Source organism: Podarcis filfolensis, assembly GCF_964270895.1.
Source record: "Podarcis filfolensis genome assembly, chromosome: 1".
Taxonomy (NCBI): domain Eukaryota; kingdom Metazoa; phylum Chordata; class Lepidosauria; order Squamata; family Lacertidae; genus Podarcis; species Podarcis filfolensis.
The window spans coordinates 46,671,658-46,698,316 of record NC_139604.1 but is presented as its reverse complement, the minus strand read 5'-3'; the positions used below and the strand labels follow the sequence as shown (position 1 = coordinate 46,698,316).

At 41.5% G+C, this 26,659-nt stretch overlaps 1 protein-coding gene across 1 annotated transcript in view; it reads right to left on the bottom strand.

Moving 5' to 3' along the window:
• Window positions 1-3,923: 3,923 nt before the first annotated feature.
• TFCP2L1 (transcription factor CP2 like 1) overlaps window positions 3,924-26,659 on the bottom strand; it is a 41,535-nt gene continuing 18,799 nt past the window's right edge. Inside the window, exons 3-15 of the mRNA XM_083585722.1 lie at window positions 25,931-26,007; window positions 23,555-23,660; window positions 22,892-22,998; window positions 19,526-19,678; window positions 19,091-19,201; window positions 16,304-16,395; window positions 14,742-14,790; window positions 14,551-14,644; window positions 13,684-13,774; window positions 12,885-12,985; window positions 10,746-10,888; window positions 8,606-8,657; window positions 3,924-7,489 (exon numbers count right to left, since the gene is read on the bottom strand). Of these exons, the coding sequence (XP_083441848.1) occupies window positions 7,452-7,489; window positions 8,606-8,657; window positions 10,746-10,888; window positions 12,885-12,985; window positions 13,684-13,774; window positions 14,551-14,644; window positions 14,742-14,790; window positions 16,304-16,395; window positions 19,091-19,201; window positions 19,526-19,678; window positions 22,892-22,998; window positions 23,555-23,660; window positions 25,931-26,007 (1,214 nt within the window). The 3' untranslated portion in view covers window positions 3,924-7,451. The remainder of the gene's footprint in view (window positions 7,490-8,605; window positions 8,658-10,745; window positions 10,889-12,884; window positions 12,986-13,683; window positions 13,775-14,550; window positions 14,645-14,741; window positions 14,791-16,303; window positions 16,396-19,090; window positions 19,202-19,525; window positions 19,679-22,891; window positions 22,999-23,554; window positions 23,661-25,930; window positions 26,008-26,659) is intronic.

Genomic DNA, 26,659 nt, shown 5'->3' with positions numbered 1-26,659 from the left:
AAGGACTCAATACGGGCTCTTGGGTACCCCATAAGGGAAAAGGAGCAGTTTTTTTCTCATAACATTGACATCTGTCAGGTGCCTTCATTGCATTTTAGTACCTACTCAAAACCTTTTGTTTAGGCAAGACTTACCCAGATAATGTAGAATGTCGACATATGTTTTTATCTGTTTTTAGCTTATCACTGATTTTATTTTTATTTTTTTAATGTTCTAAATAGCTGTTTTTATTGGCAACTATTGTTCTATTCTTTTTGTAAAACTGATTTAAGGTTGTTGTTGTTTTTTTACAATCAAGTGGCATAAATTTTTAATGAAATAAATTATACACACACATGGACAAGATTAATAGAAAAGATTAATAGTGGTGGACAACTGTCTTTGCCATTAATGATCTTTTCGTTTAGGAATTCCTTGTAAGCTTCTGAGGATAACAAAAGTTTGCAAATCATTTAAGTAAACAAAAGAATGTGGTGCCACAGTATGATAAATTATTAGGTTGTTACTTACGTTAATTGTGGTGTAAATATTGCGTGCACCTTTCCTTTGTGAAAGAGTATTCATGACTCACATCATGTTGTTGAAACAGTTAGTCTTTCTCCCCCATACTGACCTCAAACAAAACCCATTTTGTGTTTTTGCAGCAAAATCCAGCTGTAGACTGCATTGATTGACTCGAACCTATGACATGTTTACTGCACCCAGAGGTTCTTCAACTTGATACAGATATATTGTTCTCCAAACAAAAATTAAATGAAAGGGACAAATTGTACAAAAATCGAACCACCCTGAACTAGTGCTCAGAAGTAAACTCCACTGAGCTCAATGGGACTTCCTCCCAGGTTGCTGCATATAGGAGATTGATGTAATCCTATACTTCTACTGATAAGTAAATCCTGTTGAGTTTAATGGGGCTTCCAACCCACGTAGACGGTCTGCAGGATTGCAACCTATGTTAATAAATGGACATGTGGCATGTTAATTACAAGTACATCTCTCAGACACATTGTGAAAGTAGAGTAAGCTGGGGTTACCCCAGAGGAAGAATAAATATGTAGTTAGCCTTGGTATGTACTGCTGTGCTGTTCATCAATTACTGTTGGCTGTGTTACTGACCCTTAATGAAAAGCTGTATTATTACAAGGTGAAAAATCAAGTTTAAAACATAGCTTCCTTGCTGTGTAGATTTAAAGCAGATTAGTGGAAAGGTTTGGCCAAGTTGTTCTAACCTCAATATTTCTTTCCTCATTTTATGAAGGATTCTTTATATTAAGAAAAAAAAATCGGTTCAACTTTAATCCAATTATAGCCATTGGCTTCTGGTGGCATTCTAATGCATTTCCCCCCCTTAAATCCGCTGTCAAGAGTTTGGCAAGGGCATTTTGTTTGCTTCCATGGCATCTTGAACCATTTCTAAACCTCATGGAGCCAAAGAAAGCTGTCAAATGCCCCAACAAAATTGAGTTTTACTGCCTGACGCTTCTCAGTACTTAATGCTCAGTGAAATCATGGACACTGTATTCTAATAAGTATTTGGAACAAATTAGTTAGCAGCATTGTGAATTTGGGGGGCGGAGAGGGACTTTGATGGCTGCTGTGGATTCTTACTCTTCTTACTATTCCCTGGGTTGTTTTTCAAGTGTTCTTCTTCATATTGCTACAGCTGCTGGCCAACCATTCCTTGTAACTCTACTCAGGAGATGCTGCTGCCACTGGAAATGAGGTGTTCATCCAACACAGTGATAAAGAGATGGGTCTTCTGTTGGTTGGAACTCTGTTTTCCAGTGAGATGCTTATAAAAGCCAACACTTCTCCAGGTGTGTGGGTGGGTGTATACAGAAGAGAGAGATCAAGGGAGGGGAAAATGGGCAGTTCAGAAGGCAGAGACTGTACACTATCAAAAGTTGAAGCACTTTGGGAGGTCATGCTGCCTCCAGAAATTTTAATGACTTGGGGGAGTGAGCATACAGTGGTACCTTGGGTTACATACGCTTCAGGTTACATTCTCTTCAGGTTACAGACTCCGCTAACCCAGAAATAGTGCTTCAGGTTAAGAACTTTGCTTAAGGATGAGAACAGAAATAGTGCTCCGGTGGCGCGGCGGCACGGGAGGTCCCATTAGCTAAAGTGGTGCTTCAGGTTAAGAATAGTTTCAGGTTGAGAACGGACCTCTGGAACGAATTAAGTACTTAACCTGAGGTACCACTGTATAAGAGTATTTCGTAAGCAACCTTTTAAAGCATGGGTCAGCAAACTAAGGCCCACAGGCCGGATCAGGCCCAATTGCCTTCTCTATCTGACGCGGGAATCACCGCATGGATCACCAGCGCGTGCGTTCTTTCCCTCTCCTCCCTCTCACTCACACGGCGGCACATCCTCCCTCCCTCCTCCTGGCTTCTCCCCACCCTGCCGAGAAGAGGAAGGAGGCTGGGCTTTGTTTGTGCCAGAGCTGCCGCCATTTTAAGCAGCCCCTCTCTGGAGCCCTTTCACATGCCGCTCATTGTCCTGCCGCTTGCAAGACACAGATAAGCAGCCACCGGGGCTCGTGGTGCTCTTGCATCATTCCCCCCCCCCCAAAAAATAGTCCAGCCCCCCAAAATGTCTGAGGGACAGCAGACCGGTCCCCTGCTGCAAAAGTTTGCTGACCCCTGTTTTAAAGAGTACTGTGAGCCACTACAGAAGTAGAAACATCAAAAACAAGTAACAGCTGTGCAGCCCAAACCTGCCTAAATTGAAGCCATTTCTTTTGACTGCATGGGACTAGGGCTACTTGGTGGTGGTGGAGGGGAGAGCATTATATGCAACAAAACATGTCTCTCCTGCACCGGTCTCTACAGCCACAGCAGGCACTGTAATCTGTGAAGCTTGACTTCACTCCCAAATGCTTACTCCTCCATTGTCTCCTGAGACAAGACACCTGCCAACCAGCTGCCTTGTCTTCAGCAGTTAAACCTCATGTGTGCCTTCACCCCAGTCACAAAAAAAATTATCTCTATTTTCAGGGCTGAAATTAGTCTCTAGAGGAGGACCCAAGGCCAAGCAAACCATTCCTTATTATGGCTACAATAATAGGGAGTTTTCACAAGGACATAGAATAGATTGGAAATATGGATTATTAAGGACTTTGTATAAGCCAGGGTGGCAATAGGTTTGATTTCGAGGTCCTGGCAGTTTTCAGGCTAAAAACTTTCCATAACTGGTACCAGATTCTGAGGAATATGCCAGTCACCATGAACATTTTTTAATGACCTGCTACAGCTCTATGGGATCTTTCCATTTCCTGTTCAGATGTCCCCATTTCCAGTGTTGATGAAAGCCAGTAGGGCAAAGGGAACCATAATTTACTTTTTGTGACACCACAGCAACTTAACGAGGCTATACAGAGGTTGTGCATGGAGGTTGTGATCTGGCTAAACTTGTGAATTTGCTCTCTTCCGTCTTACCTGCCCCCTATCATAATTCTAGCACCAATGCATCCCCATCCAAAGGAAACCTGAGCTCAGAGGTTTAGCTTTTAACCAGCCTACTTGTAACATCTTTTAAACTCTCTTCTCCTGAAAGTGGCCCATTTCTGACAAATCCTTTGCATAGCTCTTGGCTGCGAGGACGATATGTGGGTAGAAAACCTTGAAATGAATGGGATGTATTGCTAGAGCTACATTAGATACCAGCTGATATTTACATACCACCTATTCTGCCAACACACCCAAGGGGGTCTACAATTTCAAACTACTAAAACAAATAATAGTATATGAAATATAAACGTGGTCCTGGAGATGCATGTATGTGTTTAGTGGAGTGTCCAACTGGAGCAGGCCCTGATGTTGATGTTGGTTCTGAAGTCGCAAGAGTAAACCCAAACAGGAAGTACTTAAATCTTATACGGTGAAAACACACGATCCATCTACGTAAAAAGTGCAAGGTATTTCTTACAAAGTTTATTTGCATTTTTACTGGAGCACAGAGTCTAAATACAGATGTGTCTTTTCTTCTGTACAACAGTAGAACGGCCAGTGCAAAATATGCAGGTTTCGTTTTTGTTTTTTTTTTAAAAAAATCTATATATAAAAACCGAGAGAGAATCTGGCAGTATACTCACAACTCTTTATCCTTGACCTCCCTTCCTCCCCCCTTCATTTAAATCACACCCATTTAAATGGTTGCTGCATTACAGGTGAAGAAAACTGAACTCCCATAACCCTTTGAAAGACAGAAATACCTACCCCCAATCAGACAAAAGAAATTTAATTTTTGAGAGATTTAAGAGCTTTCCCCCCTCCAGAAGATAACAAAGTCAAGTGCAAAACACACAAATATACATTTGACAAGGGGGGTGGGGAGGTACTAATTTAAAGCTTTTCCTGAGACAAGCCTATTAAAAAGTATTAAAGTTAGTCAACTTCCTTGTGCATGCTGAAAACTCCAGTCCCAAAATGAGGTTTACACACCTTATCCCAGACTACAGCGACAGTGAAATGGAATATTGGCAAACAATGTTTTCCTATGTGCGTGTAGAGGTAATCGGCACGTTAATGCTAACTCCACCTAATAAATGTCATCTTCCTTTGGAGGACTATAAAGAATTCTAGTTCAGTGTTTCAGAGGTACAAATAAGCCAGGGAAAATGTGTTGTTATTAACACAGACAGCTCAGCAACAGCTCAGCACTTGTTAACTTAAAATATATCAAGCTTTGTCCAGTCTATTTCTATGGTTATCTACCCATCTGTTATAAAAAGCTGTGATTATTATTATTACTAATTATTATTATGTTAAAGAAATCAGGATTTCCTTTACCAAAAGTACAGTGTTTATACTTCTGTGAAACACAACAAATTACAAATGTGCTAAATGTAATTTTGAACCATGATTTACATTATTCTATGATAGCTGTGCCCATTAGAGCCATTCAGGGAGTGTAAAAATATGTTTTTATGTTTCCCTTCACTCTACGAGTCAGATAAAGGCAAGTTCTCCTTTATCGAAGGAGCCCCATGCACTGTTGCACATGAGGAATGAGCCATGTGCACTCAACCCAACAGATACCTGTCAAATGTTAGAGGAGGCAGCCATATAAAGTCTTTCCAACCCATCTGGGCATTGGCCATCTGTTGGCCATTGAATGCACCATCCTACTTCAGTGACCAGCACTGCAGGCAGTGCCCTTAACCAAACAAGGGAGTTACATGTGCATTACTCTTCTGTATGCATGGTTCCTGATGCAGCAGGGAATCACTGCACAGAAGCCTGCTTCTGCACACCCACTGCACTCAATGGATCAGGGTGCAAGTGTCCAGCTCAATGATAGACTGACCGCATAACACTGTGCGTGTGTCCGTCCAGCTTAACATTCTATACAATATTAGTAGAGGAAAGTGTTACCTATACACAAAGATTTTCATAAGATCGCTCACAGCACAATCTGCACACTCCTGTCTACTCAGCAGCTTAGGCCCATTGAGTTCAATGAGACTTTACTTCCAGATAAGCGGGTACAGGATTGCAGCCTCAGTTGCCAAATTAGACGATAGGGGAACAACAACAAAAACACACATTTTAGAAAAGAGCATTCACAAGAAGGCACTCATATCAGCAAAGTAATTAGACTTATTTTGCCACAGAAGTAGCTGTCTGCCTTTATGACAGTATGTCCTGTGACATTAATATCTGAAAATACATTAATACATTAGAATCACTTAGGGGGTAATTTGGGTAAGAGAAAACATTTATACCCAATTTCTGGATTGGAGCAGAACTGAGAAATCAACAGAGCAAACACCTCCCCAGTTAGACTATGGGACATTTCTTTCTGAATATTTTGCTTCCTATACTTCTTTATGATTACTGTATTGGTACGTCCATTTAACTTCTTAAGTATTATGAAAATTTGCAAGATTCCTTAGTTTTACTGACAACTTCAGAGCCATGTTAAAACAGCCCCCAAAATTATGGGACTCTTGCTTTTAAATATTTAAAGTTAGGACCATGAGTGTCTCTATTTATACCTATCTATATACAAGCTTCTATAATCCGTACTCAAAAGGAAGAAGTGGTAGCAGGATGAGGTGTAAAGAGAAAAAGGGAAAAAAACAGAATGAGGTGCTTCTTAAAAACAAATAGAGAATATTCAAATCCATAGATGCAAGTGGAAACAGCACAGACCTTGAAGCTTAACATACAATTGTTGGTGAAGCAGGCATATGATATGCACATACATCTGCCAGGGAAGGGTAGACATGAGGAGAGGAATGCAAAGTTTCCATCTTTCCTCTTTCCCTTAGCGACAACATTGCCTTGAGAGCTTTTGAAGCAAGGAGCCCAAAACCAGAGTGTTCAGAAGAGAAGAAACATTGCTCACAGCCATAAGCAAAGTCCAAGGCACGTGAGAGATCTTTGACCAAACCTATAACCTTCTGTCATACAAGTGAATGGAACCAGTTTACTTTTATAGCAGAAAGGAGACCAGTTTGTGAACACATTACTGGATGAGGGTCAGTGCTTGCTCCATGCCCTGGAGGATAAGTATTTGCTAACCTCTCCCCTCATATATAACTTCTCTCCACACACACACACACACACACACAGAGAGAGAGAGAGAGAGAGAGAGAGAGAGAGCGCTAGTGTGCTTTCTTCCAAAGTTAAATCTCTCACGGAGTTCCATGGGGCAACTGCAAACTGGATGTGCAGCAAAACCTGCCCATTTCTCCAGTCAGCCCTTTTAATTTCTCCAGCAGATCTCAGTGGTAGCTGTTGAGTTTTACTGGGGGGAAATATCATAGCCACAAATGAGGGGCACAATTCAGCTGAGGGCAAAATTTGCCCTGGTTTGTCCTTTTTTCAATTTGAAGTCCTAAAGCAAAGCCACCTAATTAAAATGAGCAAGTAAGAGTTATATAGAATAATTAAAGGGGGGTTGGAAATAGTGCTTCTGCTTGGTCTGTTGTCAGATGCAACAAAAAAAAAAAGCATGCAGGAAAGTAACTACCCTCCTTAGGAATTTAGATGATGATTGCAAATTTGCTTTAAGAAGAAAGAATCCATAGCTGTCTGGTTATCTATATTACCTAGGAAGAGAAGGAAAAGTAGTACAGTATATACATTTAGCTACATTTGTAACCAGGATGATCAGCCTTTGTAATGCTAGTCCCTGGAGGATTGAGAGAAGTGCTTTTCATATTAAGTTGTTTTTGTTTTAATAAGGCACATGGTTTTGAACAATGAACAAAAATGCATACAGGTAGTTCTAAAAAGGAAAGGCAATTCAAAACAATAATCAGATGAACTCCGAAGACCACGTCTAGTCCCCAACACTCTGAAATTTACACACTTTAATTTTTCTGCTAGGGCATTCAGTTAATAAGAACACTTTTATACAAATGAGTTTTCCATCTTTTCAGTCTGGGTTGCAGTGAGGCATCATATGTTGTAAGTCCCAACATACATAGAAGAGGGTTATTTCAGAATGATATGGTAGCCATCATTACTTTCAGCTGCAGGAGAGAGAGAGAAAAGAGGGGAGAAATTTTTAATCAGTGCTTTAACTTGAAACTTTGAAATACACACACACATACACATACCTGACTGAAGATCCTACTAGTCTGCACTTTCTACAGATGCAAATTGTGTGACAAACCAAGAGGCTGTGGACATCCATTTCAAAAAATAATTTATGTACTGTAATCTTAGTACTACATTATGGGATGTGGATTGTTAGAAAATCCAAGTAGTTTTAGTCACATTACAAAAGAAAATAAGTTTGGTATAGTGTGGAAGGAAAGGTGACAGAACACTAGCTAAGAGAAATATATAAATATATGGGCAGAAGCAAAGGACACCCCAATGCATGGAAATGATAGTTTACATGAGGAGCTTCATATATGGAAAAGAATTAGCAAATGTTGAACAACTAAATAGATAGAGCCACTATGCTAACTTTCTGGCAGGTAGGTAGGTGTACCTTACCAGGAGGGGGAGTGAGAGAGACAAGGCAGCAGGGGGGTTGGTGTGGTATAAATGCACTGGCAGAACAGTGCATACTTCGCTTCTTTGCTTTTGGGAACTTTCACATCTCAAGTTTGAGGCCCCTGAAGGAAAGGGTGACACCACCCCTTTTTCTGTTTTCATAGTATCTGACTATCCTGTTTGGCTGTTTATGCATTTGTCATTTTACGTCTGAGAATTTTTGGATCCCCTTAAGTGACTTCCAACACCCTTATTTTGGTGAAGGCAAATCCTACTATTGTGGCAGGAAATATGTGTATATACCGTATTAGCGTGGGGCTAAAGAGGAAGCCAAAGCATCCAGCGCCATCCACCCCTTGGCTTGTTCCATAGCTGTGCGCAACCCCTCCGGCAGGAAGAGGCTGCACAGGGCTATGTCTTCTTTAGCTGCATGCAACCTCTCCCGGCAGGGAGAGATTGCGCGGGGCTAAAGAGGAAGCCAAAGCAGCGAGCAGGATCCTCTCCGGCAGGGAGAGGTTGTGCGCAGCCAGTACGCTGCTCTTTGGGGCTGGGGGGGGGAAAAGATTTTTTTTATTGATTTCCCCGTCTAAAATCTAGGTGTGCCCTATGGTCCGGTGCGCCCTATGGTGCGAAAAATACAGTACCTTTTAACGTCGTGATGACAAAACAAGATTCATCTTGAAAGTTTTGTACCATCTGGATAAAAAAGACAAATGGAAGAAATCTGGAATTTATTGACACACACACATATTTTCTTCAGAAAGGAAATATACATTTCCTAATCAACAGGGTGCTATTAGTCTGAAAACAAAGGAACTGTCAGTGTACAGAGGCCAGTAGGGCTATTCAAAAAGGATGTGCAACCATGAGATGCTTCCTAGAGGAATTTTTGCAGCAGCACACATGCAAAAATGGTAGATAATCAAATGGTAGAGATGTGATGAGCTATAAAGCACACCACTCCAAAAAATGGAGGTCAAGATTCACCTAACCAACTCCATTAGTCATGCCCAATGGGTCTTCTGTATGTGTGACTTAAGTTGTGCTAGGTGTTATGATAGGTGATAGTCATTGACTTCCGTCTTCATAGGCTCTGCTTTCCTCCACACAACAGTGCTCTTACTCCCCAGTCACCTTCACACAGAAAAATATCCACCAAAATTAAGTCCAGTGCTGCACCCATACACCATATCTAATGATGCATGAAGAACATCCAATTGGTGACTGCTGTTTGCATCGCTCTTGCTGCCCTGCCACCAGAACACAAAAATAAGGCAATTGTTGTTGTTAATCAGTAACTCAAGCATGTAATGAAGGGTCTCCTTGCACCCTAGCTGGTTGAGGCAATTCTTCTTCCCAGAGGCTGCCTTAAAACACTTCATGACTATTCAAACACTGAAGGTTTCAGATTCATCAGAGTGAAACGGTAGGGAGACTTTCAGAATAAAAATTGCAGGCTTCATCCACAGTTGCACTGGAAGCCTCGCTCTCTGCTTTAACTGTGTTCTCCAGGGGTCATATGCAACGAAGCTTCTTAAGTGATTCTAGAGCATGCAGCCCACAGCTTAATTAGAAAAGGCTGGGAATATTTGCCATGGAAAATATGCAGCATAGAACAGAATGAGACATTTGTGGGAATGGTTGGAAGCAAGTAAGTGGGATTCTTGCTCCCGTTTGCATGACATCTTGTTGCTTGCAAGAAACTTGGATGAGGGCTCAAAAGGTTTTATTGTTTTTGCATAGTATTTTCCATGCTGTACATATATTTCAGCTTTAACATTTTGTTATCCAAGATTCCATGTGCCCTTCTCCCCCACCCCACTAAGTCAAAGTTAAGCAATGCTGCAGATTTTTTGAATGAGATTATAGCAAGCTTAATAAGCCAGCTTCATAGCAGAGATTCTTTAAAAATGAAACTAAATTTGGCAGAAGTCCTTCACCTGGCCATGCATAAGGGGGTTAGCACACAAACCAGATACTCTGCTCAAGCTTGTTGAAGCTCACCCACTTTTGAACGCAACCATTAAACTAACTCACTGACAAAGCAATGTCAATGTGAAAGGGGAAATATTGGGTTCTCTGTAATTCTTTCTACTTTCTAGGGGTGAAAGTGATTGCATGTTTCAGTACCATCATTTTATCGGGAATGTGGTTGTACTGCATGCTTAAAATGTAATTTTTTATGTTCCCCAGATACTTCTATATTTCGAATTGCCTTTCAGTATCTGTGGTTTTTAGGCAAGGGAACAAACCTGAAGATGGAGACTAGCAGAAGCAAAATGTTATAGAATCTGTAAAGGCAGAAGGAACTGTTCATGGTGCTGAAATCTTACCTATTGGCAACTTGAAATTGTGCCTATTCACTTGAGACAAGCACAACCTCTAAGAGTCAATTTCAAACATTGAGGCCAAGGCTGTGCACTATATGAGCTGAAATGAAGTGGAAGAGAGTCCAGGGAAAAGCAATGAATATGCCTTTCCCATCATTTCATTACCAGCTTTATCAACAATGCTTGATGACTACTTCCCTTCATATCCATCCTTACCATAAAGTATTGTATAAACAGAAGAGCAAAATGAGCTTTATAATCAGGTTCTTCATATTGTGATCTTCACTGCTAACGCTCCATATGACATGTTCTAGCATTTTAGAACTCAGAGCCTCCAGAGCAAAACACACAATCCACAGCATTATGAAGGTCAGTCACACTAAGGTCAGAGAACAGGTCTTACACACATCAATAGCTAGAACCAGATGGGATGCATTCCAGTTAAAACTCTTACCTCATTGCTCACCAATACATGGATCCCTGTAGGTCCTTGCCGATAGATTCGGTTTATCTGCTGTGGGGAAATACTGTACAAGTTTGCAATCTTCTCCATCAATTCCACTGTTGTCAGCTCTTCTAAGAAGATAGCATGGTATGCTGCAACAGTATTGGAGAAAGAGAAATATTTAGACGTGCACCAATGGATTTGCATATATTTAAGGGAAAATATTTAACTTTTGCAAAACAGCCCTCATTTGCTTTTGTCTTAGCACACACTAGAATATTAAGACTTAAGAGAAGAAAAGCATTTAGAAGCAACCTTATAAGTTCACAATGATGACAGAAAGAAGTCGCCACCCAGTCATTACTTTTGCACATCTATGCATTTTTAATTTTGCAGTTCAGATATGAAAAATTCAAAACATGCATGTGATTAAAGATGTGCACTTATGAAAGAGGGAGTAGGTGTCCTTTTCATCACCAGAATAAGCACATGGGGGAGCTAAACTTTTCCCCACCTCACTTTCCCATGTTTGGGTGCCTTTGCCTCCAGCCAGCTTGGGGAAAACTATGAAGTAAGGCACAGAAAACTGTTTCCCTTTCCAGTATGCTCACTGATTTTAATACCACTACAATTTTTCTATTTTTCTTTTTAGCAAACATGTGCTCAGCTAGATTAGCCCCAGGAATGTAACCAAAAGCCAAATCATTCATTTTCAACTGGTGGGTCAGGCTCCACAAACAGAACATATTCTAACCTCAAGGTGAGTGCCATTAATAGTAGTGACACCACCACCATCCAGTGTTGTGGGGTGGAAAAATTACCACTTCATAAGTTCATGAATGCCAGTTGTGATATAATAATATTAGGCAAACTTGGCAGTTTCAAAGTTTTAATTAAGGTTTTTAAGGCGATTATCCTTAGCAAGAATGTCATTCTGCTTTTTCTTAAATTCAAACAATGTTGATTGTCTTGTAAAATTTTACAAGTACTCCAATAAAAAAAATCTATGTACTGTAACATTTAAAGCATATTAAAAGTGCGCTTTAAAATCCTCCCCTCTAAATACTTCAAGTAAAATATTTAAGGTGTATTGGGCCAAAAAAAATATAACATGGGATACCTTTTTTCAGCTTAGTTTCTTAAACAAATTTGCTAAATTAGACCACTCCCTGGGGCAGCAAGAAATTTCCTGATGCAAATTACCCTGATTTGCATAGGAAAATTTTCTGCTTCAATATTTGCTGGAAACTACTCATAATGGCCACCATCACTGTTTCCCTGTTTGGAAGACAATCACAGATTATAAAAAGAGAGAGAGAGTGTTTTCACAGAGAGGCAAGCAGCGTGACTTTTAACCATTCTGTAGCTGACAGGATTTCAGTGGGTAGAATCCTGCATTGTAAGATGCATCTGCCAAAATTTACTCCTGGTTTTTTTTATATATAATCTGGTGACTCTAAGAAGAGAAGACAGCCACTCTCTCACACACTAAAATTAGCTTGAGGGGATGTCAGGCTAACCCCCAGAACAGTGCACAGGGCAAGCGGGGAGGTTATTCCATCTGGAAAGACAAAATGGTTGCACTGGTGGAATGATCAGGAGAGTGTGGTGTTGAATTCCTCCCATTAAATGCAACCCTGTGTCTGTTCATACCTATGTATTAGTGAGTGTGTTGGCTGAACAGGATCAGTCCCTAAGCTATTAGTGGTGTGTGGTGTGGGGAGAGGTTATATGACTTTGGGTTCATTCTGGAAAAGAGGAACTTTTGAAATTGATCATACTAATAGCAATTAGATAGACCAGGGGTCAGCAAACTTTTTCAGCAGGGGGCCGGTCCACTGTCCCTCAGACCTTGGGGGGCGGGGCTGGACTGTATTTTGAGGGGGGGAAATGAATGAATTCCTATGCCCCACAAATAACCCAGAGATGCATTTTAAATAAAAGCACACATTCTACTAATGTAAAAACACGCTGATTCCTGAACTGTCCGTGGACCGGATTTAGAAGGCGATTGGGCCAGATCCGGCCCCCGGGCCTTAGTTTGCCTACCCATGAGATAGATTTTATCGGGTAGCCAGAGTTTTTCAAAGGATGTAGAGTTTATTACAAAAGGCTGGCAAGCTTTGCCAAAACGAACAAGACACTTACTACACAGATTAGCATCTCCATTCTCTCGTTTTTGATGAAGGTGAGACCGGTTTTGCTCAGGTTCCTGACATACATAAATGGTCATCTTGGGCCTTACGTTCCTACAGGCAAAACAATATTCTTTTCAGTATTGGCACTGTAACAGGACACAACGCTTCCAACTGGGCACGGTGCTGCTCTGCACATGAAATTGGATAACTGTGTAGAGACCCAATTGTGATGCAAAGCCTAGAACAGGGGTGTGCAGAAGGTAGACTGGAATCTACTGGTAAATCAGCATGGATTTCTTTCTCCCAATTGCTCAACAATAGAACAGTCTGCTACCACCACCAAATGATATTGCTGGAATGAAAAAAGCTGGGAATATTCAAATGTATTCTTGGGGTGGAGGCGGCTATGGAATGATAGTGAACTCAGTTCATTTCTGGTATTCAGAACAAATTCCTGAGCTCAGAAATGTTAAGTGTATGTCTTCTGGATCAGATCCTGGGAGATCCTGAGGTTTAGTAAATTACCAAGTGGACCCCACAAGCCTGAAGCCTGCCTTCACCTGGGCTAGTGTCAAGACTGACTGGGAAGACTAGAGTTCAAATCTTTGTTCAGCCACAAAGCTTATTGAGTGACCCCTCACTCTCTCTCAGCTGATCAGTGTACCATCCCAAGATGCAGTCAATTTTTATTATTTACTATGTATGTTTACAGGGACACATATGCTTTTAAGGATCTCCCCACTGCACACAAAAAAACCCACAAATTCGAAAACGCAGTAACTTGTGCTGTAACAGAAAATGTGACAAACCTTCCTTTAATGGTGTTATAAAGTCGAATGCCATCAGCTGGGCCACAAATCTGAATAAGGTCATCTTTGGACATCTTCAATAAGTCGGCACCTGAACATTTCAAGCAAAGGTCATTTCCCCCCAATAACAAGCTTCTATACAGAATCAAATTTCACAGGCTTGTTAAGACAGGTGCTGGAGGAATACAAGTTCTGATTAGAAAAAGCCAATACTGCAAGCAGTCACTTGACAAAGATATTTTTGTGCAAATCTATTGCATGTGTGGGGAGGGGAGAGATCCAGAAGGAAGTAGTCATGGCCACGGGCAAAATCATGTTACTTCTGGTCTCAGACACAAAAACCTGCTTCCAGCAGCATGTGCAAATTGAGCTCATAGTGTAACTAAACACAGAAGCAAGGAATCTTTCACATTGTATAACTGACATCTCCTGAACCAACTAAAATGGCTGTCCAAGTGCATGGTCCTCAGGCAAGGGTGAGGGTATGTGAAGGTCACTTCTGCACTTTTAAACCCCAAACTGAAGAAACCAAGGAAAGCCCACCAGAATTTGTGTTTTACAAATGATGCTGTGCATGAAAAAATGGATGTACTATTTACTGCGGGGAGCAGGGGAAGGAGAGACGCATCACCTCTCTCCTGCCCCAGATACAGAATGTTGCTTCTGAGTGTTGGGAATATGCAGAATTCCCACCAAAAGAGCATAATCTTGAGGAATGGTGCAGTGTGAAATCAGTGTGCATTTATTTCCCATTAGGACTATCCATACAGAAAGGCCAATGGTCTATATTACTTAAAGAACAGAGTTACCCCCTTGAAGGAACATTAGGAAGGATAAAAGGCACATGGGCCATATTAACACACATACCTGAGAAACTTGAAAAGAGTCTACAGAATGGACTAAACCTATTTCGCTGAAGCCACTGCTGAGCATCTTGAATAGAAGCAGAGGGAAGGAGATGCTACATTGCAAAAAGAATAAGAGGGTCTTGAAATGAACTGTTCACCAGTGTCCTAAAAAAAGAAAAGCACCACATTAACATGATCTCAAATACTTACGTCATTGCTGGGAGGCAGGAGCTCCGCCTGGTGAGTTGGAGAACTGTTGCTAAAAATTGTACAGAATTGGGAAAGAAAAAAGGATTTTTTTAACGTCTCTCCTCAATAGTGCTGGTTGTTGTCCCTCCCCCGTCCCCACTTCTCTCCCTCTCTCCAGATGGATTACAGTGGTACCTCAGGTTACAAACACCTCGGGTTACAAACACTTTGGGTTGCAGACTTTGCTAACCCGGAAGTAGTACCTTGGGTTAAGAACTTTACCTCAGGATGAGAACAGAAATTGCATGGCTGCTGCACAGAGGCAGTGGGAGGCCCCATTAGCTAAAGTGGTACCTCAGGTTAAGAATGGTTTCAGGTTAAGAACGGACCTCCAGAACAAATTAAGTTCTTAACCCGAGGTACCACTGTATATAAATGAAACACGTTCCAAGTACAAGTTGCCTAATCAGGTGTTCAAAATAACAGACCATGCAGAGATCTCCTCTTTGTTGTTTCCACTAAGAGAAGTCAAAATGTGTTTCGGTTTTGCTTTGTTTTTTAAAAGGAGGCTATTATGTTCTACATGGAAAGACTGCCCCCCTTTAAAGAAAAAAAAGTGATGCAACACAAATCCCTTGGATTCTACAGATTTGGAATGTAGCTGTTATAGAAAGGATATCCAATATGTTCAAGGAAATTAGGAGGGGAGGGGAGTTTTATTTTAAGACTTAAAAAAATCTTTATTCTTGGCTAATTTAGGATTAAGGAGACCAGAGAGGTGCAATGGTCAAACTAAGATCGGGGAGATGCAAGTTCAAACCATCATCCAATTACTGAGTTCATTGGGAGTCCTTGAGCCAGTCACAATTTTTCAACCTAACCTACCTCCCAGGATTAACGAAAGGATAAAATGGGGAAGGAGAAGCAGAGAACCATGTATGCCACCCTGAACTTCTTGGAAAAATAACAGGATATAAATAAGTTTGTTTGTTTGTTTGTTGATTGATTGAAACCCACCTCCCCTACACCTGCCAACAGTAGGTATAAGTTTAAAAAGGAATCTCTTCTATTCCATCCATAGGAGTGGGAGAGATGGGACAGGACATTGCTCATTTCAAGATCTTTCCATTGTAGCTGGTTATTGCAACAACTCTGTAATTAAAACTAAGGCCTGAGCTTGTTTTTTCTCTCCTCCCTCCCAATCCCCTTTTCCTTTTGTTTTGTGCCTCTTAGGTTGCAAACCTGAGGGCAAGAACTGTCTCATCATTGACATTTATTGACATGAGTCATGCTGGGAACCTGCTTTGGCTGAAGAGTGGCATGAAAATGCTTTAAATAATTTAAATATGCAAGTACCTTTCAAGCGAGTGGGAGCAGTAAAAGAGCACAGCAGTATGTCTTGCAATCTCGGCAAATAATATTTAAGTTTGGGTTGAATTGCAGGCTCCAACATAACACTAAATGCGAAGTTAAAACTTCCTTATCTTTTACACACGGGCATGTTTTTCTTTTCTTTTTATGAAACAAAAACATGAAACTGGGGTTCCAATGTCAGCTGAAAAGATAAAATATTTATCACGTACCCATCTCCAAGGCTGAAACTGTTTGGAGAGCTGTTGTAACTTGGAGACGGAGCGTTGTTCACTTGATAAGGCACATCTGGCCACGGGGAACACTGTTTAAACAAAACCAAATTAGGAACATTAAGAGCATGCTTCAAAGGGGAATCAGAAACTGAAGTCCAATTCTCTTTCAAAACTACTTTTTATTGCACCTTCACTAGTGACAACTAATTGTACATCTTTATTAGTGACAGTCTATCATCACCCCCCCCCAAAATAACACTCCTGATTCAAACATTTTTTCTTTTTCTATATTGTTCTTTTTCTAGCAGAGGGTTACTAGAAGTCAGCAGCTCTGCACTGGAGCAAGGAGGGGGGCAGCGTGGCAGTGCTTTCTTCCTGGCAACAATATACCGACCAGGACAGGGATGGGGCAGGGAAAGGTAGTACCAAGGCCAGGGATACTTTGGGTTGGTGGCAAGAGCCTAACAACTTTCTTTCCAATATGCTAGCTTTGCACATATTCCAAAGAGTTCCAAAAGGTTCTACCCATTCAAGTACAAATAATCATAGTACTTGGTGTTAGCCCAGAAGTGGTGGTACAAAACAGTTAGTAACTTGGGAAAGTTACATCATGGAGAGCGGAGTGATAAATGAATGGAACCAATGCACTTCAGCAGAAAGAACTAGCATTTTGTACAAGTATAGCACCAAATATGATCTGTCGTGATTCACTGTTGACAGCTCAAACTGTTGAATGATGTCAAAGGAAGCAGCACACAGTATGGGTCTTACAGGAAAGATGGCACAAGGCTATCAAACCAAACAAACAAATGTTTCCCCTAGTGTTTTTTTCTTTGCTGGCGTACAATCAGAATTAAGTCTGTCTAAATAACCTGTTAAGAGCCCAGGAACCTTCTACACAATATGTCTTCTGTTTACAATGATAGTAAGGCAATCGATGACATTCCCTAGGATTTCTCTCCTCAGCAAATGCAAACAAATATTAGCAAATATTTAACTCTTTAGTAACAAGGGCCATATGATTTCCTGCTTCAAGGTGCTAAAGGCCATTCCTGTCAACAGCAGGTCAGCTTAATCTGGCAGCTCCTTAGAAATAGGTCACTTTCTATGTAAAGGTCTCATGAACTGTGGGTCACATTATATTGCAGCTGACTAAAACGTATACAAATAAAAAAGGTTTTGTGAATGAGAAGAAGCAAATTTGTTTCTGCTCCTCTTTAAAACAAATAAGAAGGGGTGCACTAAAGTTACTATTTAATCTGGTGTTGCAATGGCATGAACTTTTAAGATGTCAAAATGCACTGAAGTCTAGCAAGCAAAATGGTACCTAACCTTCCTAGGAGACTCAGAGGAAGCTTATGTCATTGTTGAGCATACCGTTCGAAATTGCTACATTGACTGGCCGTAGCTAGTTAGTACATCATGCACAAGACTAGACTGTTTTGTACAGCCTTGGCTTTGGTTGTGTGCAGCTGCTGCGATGCACAGAATCAGACTTTTATGCTCCTGGCCAGGATGCCCAAGTGTGCGGTTGCTTCCCAAGTACTTCTGAGCATCAATTATGTGATCAGACTACATGGTGCATTATTTTAATGAAAATGATTAGACAGGTAAGGTAGATTGATGAAAGAGAAAAGATACATCTATCTTTCCCTACCTCACAGAATGGCACACAACAGTTTAAGTCCATTGCTGAATGCAAGAAGCTAAAAGTTCACAGAGCATACTGCACAAACATCTCCCGCAGCAAGTTACAGAAGCAAAACACCCACCAGGGCAGTTTAGATAAATGGCCAGTTAAAACATGCAGGAGCAATGCCAGGATCAGCCTCAGGCTCACCCAAGTCTGCAACCATACAGAGACAGTTCCACAGGAACTGGCACCAGATAAAATACCTATTTTTTCCCCTCCAGGTTGTTGTGCATATGGGCAGCAAGAAACTGAGCCACCCTGTATTGTTTTCGTAAACAGATTAAGTGATTCATATTTGAGATTTTATTTATTTATTTTATGTTTCTATCTGAATGTGACCCATCCCAAGATCACTTACAATTAAGGGCAGGGCAGGATATAAATCTTACAAATAAAAAAAAAAAATTCACAAGCAGCTACATGGGGCTGCTCTGGCACCCATGATCACGAAAGCACTTAGAATTGCTGCAACCCTGCATGTGCTTGCTAGCTCACACAGTCTTATCTCCATGTTGTAGCTTGTGTGCTCAGCCAAAGGTTATGAACTAGCCTCCTAAGCTTAATCTAAAAACAGTCCACTCTCAAAAATATCCTACCAAAGGGAGCCCCTACTACTGGAAGTATGTATCTCTTTTCAGACACAGATGTTCGTTCCAACCCATGAAGTGAAAGTCTCTTAACACTCTGCACTTGTTCTGATTCTTGTGTTCACTCCTGAAAACCCGGTGAGTTGAACCTAAACAAATATGGATCCTCACATCTTTGGTAATCTCATGAACACTGCTAGCCTGTTGTGTCAAAATTTGAAAATACGAGACCTGAAAGCAACAAACCTACTTTCAGATCTTTTGTTGGACTATGACATAAGGGAAGGCTCATTAGATGTTTAAGGTTGTACTGGATACATACACAGGCCAGGTTGAGTAACACTGGTTGAGTGTTTCTAATTTTGAAACAATCAATCACATATTTATTTATTTTTCTGAAAAGATAAATACTGCTCCTTACATTGCAAACTTCTAAACTTTGAGAGGGAAGCACTGTCTCACACCTGAGTACCATTTGGCATTGTAGCAACAGACCTACCATACCTCTGTCAGAATGGTTGTATCATAGGATGGCTGATATTTCTCCCTTTCTTGAGTAGTTTTCTTCTCCATTTTTTCTCTGTCTGTTTTCTGTTTCCTATCTGCTCCTTTAGGCTATAAAGCACACAGAATAAATAGTTTTAAGCCAACAGATAGTGCAGCTATTTCCCTTGATATCCAAACAAAAGTGACACTGAGATTTGTGTTGTTTAATGAATGAACACATCCTATCCACATTGAGTAGTATTTGATCATTGCGACCAACAGCCTAGTCTTTGTATTATTTATCTGTACTGTATTGTATTGTACTCCCTTTAGAAAACTGAGTGTTTTAACCTCATAACAAGCCTGCAAGGCTGAAGAGCGATTTGCTCATGGTCACCAAGTGAATTTCATAACCAAGTGAAAACTGTTTGGAAAATCCCACAACCCTTGTACCTTAAAGACTTTGATCTGGCAGCTTGCAGAATGCAAGTGGTCTGTGTATTCGCCATTCTCATTCTGTTTGAAGGTGTCCATTTGTATCCGGAAGGGTACGCCTTTCTCTCCCCCATGTTTCCTTGGAGTAAATTCTGTACTAATACAATGCACCTAGTGAAAAAGGAATGGTTTGGCTTCAAGTTCCCAGAACAGAACATTTGGTTTTATTATAAAGAAGAGCTGACAAGCCCCAAGTAGGACCAGTGCAGACTTCTAGCCTGTCCATTATCTATAGTCTGTGTACACACCATACCTTTAAGCCACATTTGAAGCAGATTCTCTCCCCCTACCTGCAAAGAATTCTGGACACTGTAGTTTATTAAAGGGTGCTGGAAATGGTGGGTCGGTGAGGGGTAACTTAGGGCCCCAGAATTCTTTGACAGAAAGAAGGTGTTTCAAAGGTTTAATGCGTAGGCTGCCATAATCAAGAAATCAGCAAAGGCTACAGTGCACGCTCCCTCTCACCAGCTTCTTTCTATCAAACACAAATTTCCCCTTAACAACTTTCTTAAAAAAATAATAATAAAAGGCAACGTTGAGGATTACATTTGCACCAATGTTCTCATTCCAACAATCTCTTACAGTTTTTGCAAAATATATTAGTAATTTGGCACTGCCAGCTGATTTTATTTACTTCTTTGTTCAGTTGATGGTGCTTATTTTCAAAAATGGTTTTTGCACCGGCTGCATGCAGATTGATGATATCAGTCTGGACAACTACCGTATTTTTCGCACCATTGGACGCACTTTTTTCCCCTTAAAAAGTAAGGTGAAATGTCTGTGCGTCTTATGGAGCGAAGCCAGCAAGAGCTGCTGCTGCCGACAAGCTCTGCACAGCTCTCCCTTTAAAGCAAGAGCTGCATAGAGTGTGTCTGTGGCTCTGGCTGGGTTTACAGGGAGGCGGGAGGAGGGACTGCCGTCTGTCCGTCCTTCCGGCTCATTGTAAACCCAGCAAGAGCCTCGGCTGCTGAGCTGAGCCGGGGAGGAGGGAGGGAAGGGGATTCCGTTGGTCCCTCCCTCCTCCGTGGCTCGCTTTGAAGCAGCAAAGTGGGAGGGAAGCCGCGGACACCCGTGTAAGCAGCTCCTCTCCCACTTTCCTGCTTCAAAGCAACCACGGAGGAGGGAAGGAGGGGACCCATGGATCCTTCTCACTGCTCGAGGCTGCAGCGGATTCCCTCCTCCCAGGCTCCCTTTGAAGCAGGAAAGTGGGAGGGGAGCAGCCTACACCCGTGTAAGCAGCTTCTCTCCCACTTTCCTGCTTCAAAGCAACCACGGAGGAGGGAAGCAAGGGGACCCATGGATCCTCGCTGCTCGAGGCTGCATTGAAGCAGGAAAGTGGGAGGGGAGCAGCTTACACCCATGTAAGCAGCTCCTCTCCCACTTTCCTGCTTCAAAGCAACCACGGAGAAGGGAAGGAGGGGACCCATGGATCCTTCTCGCTGCTCGAGGCTGCAACGGATTCCCTCCTCCCGGGCTCCCTTTGAAGCAGGAAAGTGGGAGGGGAGCAGCTTACACTCGTGTAAGCTGCTCCTCTCCCACTTTCCTGCTTCAAAGCAGAGGGAATCCCCTCCGTGGCTTGCTTTGAAGCAGGGTTCGGGGGTTCAGTGGGGAAAGAGGGCAGGAAATAGATGCTGGGCAGGAAGACTTTGACCACTGGAAAGTCCACCTCAGCCTCCCCAGATTTCCACTGAGACAGCCAGGCATGGCCATAAGAGCTGGAAACTTGCATGGGCTGTTTATTTAAAGATGAAAACATGCATTCATGTGAAAGAAATCCTCCCAGGTTCCTGGACACAACCCACACTTGATATTCACACAAGGTTACATGGATGGCATTGGCAACTGGAGGAGCAGCATGGTTAAAGAGCAAGTCCTGGTTTCAAGCTTAAGATCAGCTCTTTCGTGGTGGCCTCAAACAACCCTTTGGCTGCAAGGGGAATCCCTCCCTTAATTCAGGATGCTACAGTCTACACATGCTGTGGCTGCCTGCCCTTTTCCCTGAGCTGTAAAAGCACCTTCAAGAGGGTGATGGGAGGTGACACAGTCATCTTCCAGATGTGCAAAGAACCACCCTCACCACACTAAACATGACAGCAAGCCTCACACCCAGATCTGAAGCATTAATGGGAACCTAGGAAGCTGCCTTATAAGGAGTCGGATCCACTACTCCATCTAGCTTAGTAATGTCAACACTGACTGGTAGCAGTTTGCCAGAGTTTCAGGCCTGGAGAGGCTGGGGATTGAACGTGTGGTGTTCTGCATGCAAAGCCACTGAGGTTACAGCTGTTCCCTTTAAAAACAAACTAAGATTGTAGTCGCCATGGTTCTGAAGAAAGGGCTAATTTAAACAGGAACAGAGGGACCTTCCCTGTACCACGTCAGGACCCCTGAGCCCATTTAGCTCAGTTTTGTCTTCACTGATGGGCAGAGGCTCACCTGGGTTTCAGGAGACACACCTTCAGTTCTACCTGGAGAAGCTTTCAAGGACTGAACTTGGGATCTTCTCCATGCTCTCCCTATTGATCTATGATGGCTCCCTCTCTTCTCCTCCCCTCCTCCTATGCAGGAGGCCTATCTCGGCTTGTCATTATAATGTATATATGTCAAGGCTTTGAGATGCATATAAAATCAGGCTCAGCATTATTAACTGGACTTAGATAAGCCATGGTTCCCCTTCCTTCCCTCCTCTGAGGCTCACTTTAAAGCAGCAAAGCGGACAGGAGCCACCCGCTTTGCTGCTTTAAATAGTTTAGTACAACATTTGATTCAGATTTTTTTTTTTCATGTTTTCCTCCTCTAAAAACTAGGTGCGCCTTATGGTCAGGTGCGCCCTATGGAGCGAAAAATACGGTACCTTTCACCATTACAAGCAACAGAGCCAGCCAGATGAAAAGTGATGGCTTATTGAACTGAACACATTCCTAATAAGTAATATCCAGAACTACTACTGGGCAATGAGGTTAAGTAAAAGGATTTCTACACCCTGCATGAACAACCATCAAAATATTGCTAGTTTGCTTTGGCCTAGCCAGCTGAGGTGGAAAGGTTTTGTTATCACTTATTACTTGAAAAGGTTTGATCTTTCTCCCCTTAATATGTTGGATATGTTTTGTTATGGCATATTTGTATTATTCTTTCTACTTGTATTCCTATTATCTCTTCAAAATCTACTAGCACTGTAGGCTTAAAAGAAAATTCAATTATGTGAAATTGTTTTATTGGAATATACTCAATGAAATATGTGTCCCAGAAGATTTTAAAAGGAGAATGTGGGGTTGTTCTTTTTTCAAAAAAGGAATAAAAAATAGAATGTTATTTCCTTACCTGAATGAATGCTGATGCTCTCTTAGAGGGATCCCACAAAAATTCTACTGTATTCAGCTGTGTGGGGCTGGCTCTGGGATCTAGGATGCCGACTGACAGTGGGATATCTGTAGAAGAAAACCCCTAAAATTTTAAAAAAATTAAAATTGAAGAGCAGAAACAACATTGCAATATAATCACCAGATGCATTCGAAAAGTCAGAAAGAAACATAACAAACTCCATTTTGCATGAGAATCAATCCCCCCCCCCATCTTGCTGTGACTGCAATTGTAATGTCATTTCTAAATAGTATTCTCATATTAAGAACCAAAATGGATGCTTAGGCATGATGTCATTTAAGATGGCTTTTTAACCACAGTGTTTTATGTTGTTGTAATTTTATTGATTATGCAGTGTTCTGTTTTGGTTTTAAGTGTAAATTAGTTTTCAACAAAAAAAGTGGGGTATAAATATATTTACAATGCAAACAATGCAATACATACCTACATGCTGGGGGCAGTAGAAAAGATACCGTAAAAAAATATAGGATGCTCTGATTCCATGAGGAGGAGCATGACTTGATTTAAAGCTTGCAGTTTTACCACGTGAAAGTGCCTTGAAGAAAAATCTTGTAGATAACTTCAGGAAACACCTCAAAGGACAACATAATGAAAAGTTCTCACCTATGTCAAGGATGCGATCTCCTGGCCGACTCCACCTCCAGCCTTCGAGCTGCTGGTGCTCCGTGTACTGCAGACGGCGATCATGGAAAACCACACGAATGATGCTCTGTTGAGAGAGAAGAGGAGGGTTGAAGTTAATGAAGTGATTCATGTACATCTTTTTTTAATGCAGACAAGCTCCACTTTTTTAATGCAGACAAGCAAGGTGATGTAGCTCTCTACAAAGGTCACCCATCACCATATACACCAAATAGACTAGGAAGAATAATGAGAAACTGAGAGATTTTTGTGTCTAAAAACAATCCTATAGATAACAACTTTGCTGCTACTATATCAGCCAGCTTGGCCAAATTAATTTCATGCTGTAATTGACACCTGGGGAATGTTTTTATCCTTCTGTTGAAAATACACCAGTGGCCAGTCACCAGGATCAAGCTGTAAATATGGCTGAAGGCATAGAGCATTTATTCTGTGGGGTACCAATGCCATTTGGCTAGACCTCACTTCCCATTTACAGAAGTCTTGTTTTGGTGACACTATCCAGGAAGGAGATTTGAAATATTTTGAACATACAACTTGAAAACCTAAAAACAAAAGGATTAGATTATTTCAAAGAAATGTAATAAAATTACAGATGCGTATGCTGGATGCTGAGGGGTGGGAACCCAAATCTAAACAAAAAACCAACAACAAAACAACCTGCTTTTGCAATATGCAGTATGAATATCAGATTTTGCAAATGGCCCCTTTCTTTAAAGCAAAGCCATTTCATTGGAACATTTGTTGAAGGGGGAAATTAGTCACTAGAACATCTGTATCCAAATGAAGAACCCATGAAGGAATGGGCGTGAGACTCAAAACTATTCATCCAATGACCTATTTGCATTGATGATCTTCCCTCCTCCCACGTATCTCGGGATCCAGTTGCATTTTGTGAGCTGTGCCTATGACATGAAAGGTGGACCAGGATAAGAGATTCCTTATGTGGATTCTACAGTGGGATCTGTGACGCTTATTGCAGCTTACTTTGCGCAAGGTGGGACTCTACAATGTTTTGCTAAATGCTTGTTCACATGCTATATTCTTGAGCCCAAAGACTGGGTTTTTAAGCCAAGGAGAAATGTCAAGTTAGTAAACTCTTCATAAAAAGACTGGTTTAAGGCTGTGCTGTATTGACCCCCCCTACTCACTACATCTATTGCCACATACAAGCAGGAAAGGAGTAAGCACTGGATGCTGCTGTCAAAGGCCACACCTTGTAGATAAGGATCATGAGTGGTGGCAGCAGCAGCAGTGGTGAAAGGACAGATAGCTAAACACCCTTGAGAAGTCATGTATTTACATGCAGAAAGTTATTAAATACCTTTTCCATTTCGCTTTAAATCAAACACAAGATAATACATCTCCCAAATAAGGGTCAAACTATATGTTTCACTTTATGTGTAGCATATAGTTACATGTCTTGCTTTACTTTATCTGTGGAGAGGGAGATTTTTTATTGGGATTGCAACATGCAGGTGTGACTACCGCCAATCTTCTGGGGTGTCAATGGGCCCTCCCTTTCTCTCTCGCTCGCTTTTTACTAAGCCCTGTAGCTGTTGGGGAGGATATTTGGTGAGTTGCATCTAAGGAGAGAAAGGATAAACCTTCCTTCTTGTTATGCTTCCCAACAACAATTCCCCTCCCTTCCATGGCTGGAATAAGAATTAAAGAAAAGCAAGATATGTAACTGTGGGAGTACAACATGTAGCATGTGAGCAAGCATTAAGGGTCTATTCTGTATCCAAGACATGGGAATGGGAGGTCGGGGGAAGAGGTCTATATCAGTGGTTTTCAAGCTATGTACTCAGGAATGCCATGTGCCCTTAAATACTCATTGGGGCATTTTGCCAACAAAAAAAAAACAACCATGATAATAGACATGATCCCCCAAGATACAATTTGTCCATTGTTGCCAATATTTCTCTGCAATGTGAAGCTCTGAGGAATGTTGGACCCTGAAGTCAGCACTGAGGCCTAAAAGGCCAGGCCAGAAAAATGCTGTATACTAAAAAAATAAAATAACACCCTAGAATAGACCCCAGAACTCTTAAAAACACGTTGGGGATTGGTGAGGTAAATGTACTATTTGGTCTTTTATGAATAACAGATGTAAAAATTATTCAAAGAAGACAGGAAAAACAGAAATCCACTGGCATATACTGGGCTCCAGAACCCAAACTGCCAACTCCTGCTTGAATCGAAAGGAATTCAGATCAGAAAGCACCCCCCCTCCACCCTGAAGTCCTGCCCTCTCCCTAGTCAATTCTCTTCCAATGGTATGACCATCTTATTAGAGTGTGCCTGTATGTAGCAGCAGGAAGAAAATCTCCTTACCTTTACATATTTTGTGTTTAAATCTTGAAACTCTCCCAATTTCCTATTCTCAAGTAGACGGATTTCATAAGACTGACCTAGGAGTTCAAGGAAACATTTCCAAGGTGTTTAAGCATGTTGCAGGTTAAGCATGTTGCAGCAAGAAGAGAAATAGACAGTTGCACTGGCATCAATCATGCTTGGTTGGGAAGGGTGATTTTTTTTCCTTTTTGCAATATAGCAAGTTTCTCCCAGGAAATGGTCAGGCATTATTGTAACCTCTTAAGAGAGGAAGACTGTGCCAGATTATCCATTTGGAAATTTAAAGAACACAGTGTCTTCAAATTCCTTGGCACTTTCTATAAACTTGTCATGTATGGGGGACCTAAAGCATATTTATGGTCTAATTAGCATGTCTGCTTCTGGCAGGAAGGCATCTTCAAGCAGTAGGTTCTGAACCACAGACCACTGGTGGTTTACAAGCCCACATGAAGTGTTCCATAACTGGTTTTGTGTTTGTTGGCTGGCATCTCCTTTTAGCATTGGGATGCACTGTGGAAAAGAGTGCTGTCACAGTCTTGGTTGAATATCTAAACTCTGGATCTTTCCCTCTAGATGTTTGTGAACAGCTGTATAGACAGGCAGCTTCTGCTGCTGCTCTCAGTCTACAATCCTAAACAAGCTAACATAGCATCTATGAACGCAGAGGGACTTCTGAGTAAACACACTGTTACATGGTGCCCCAATCTC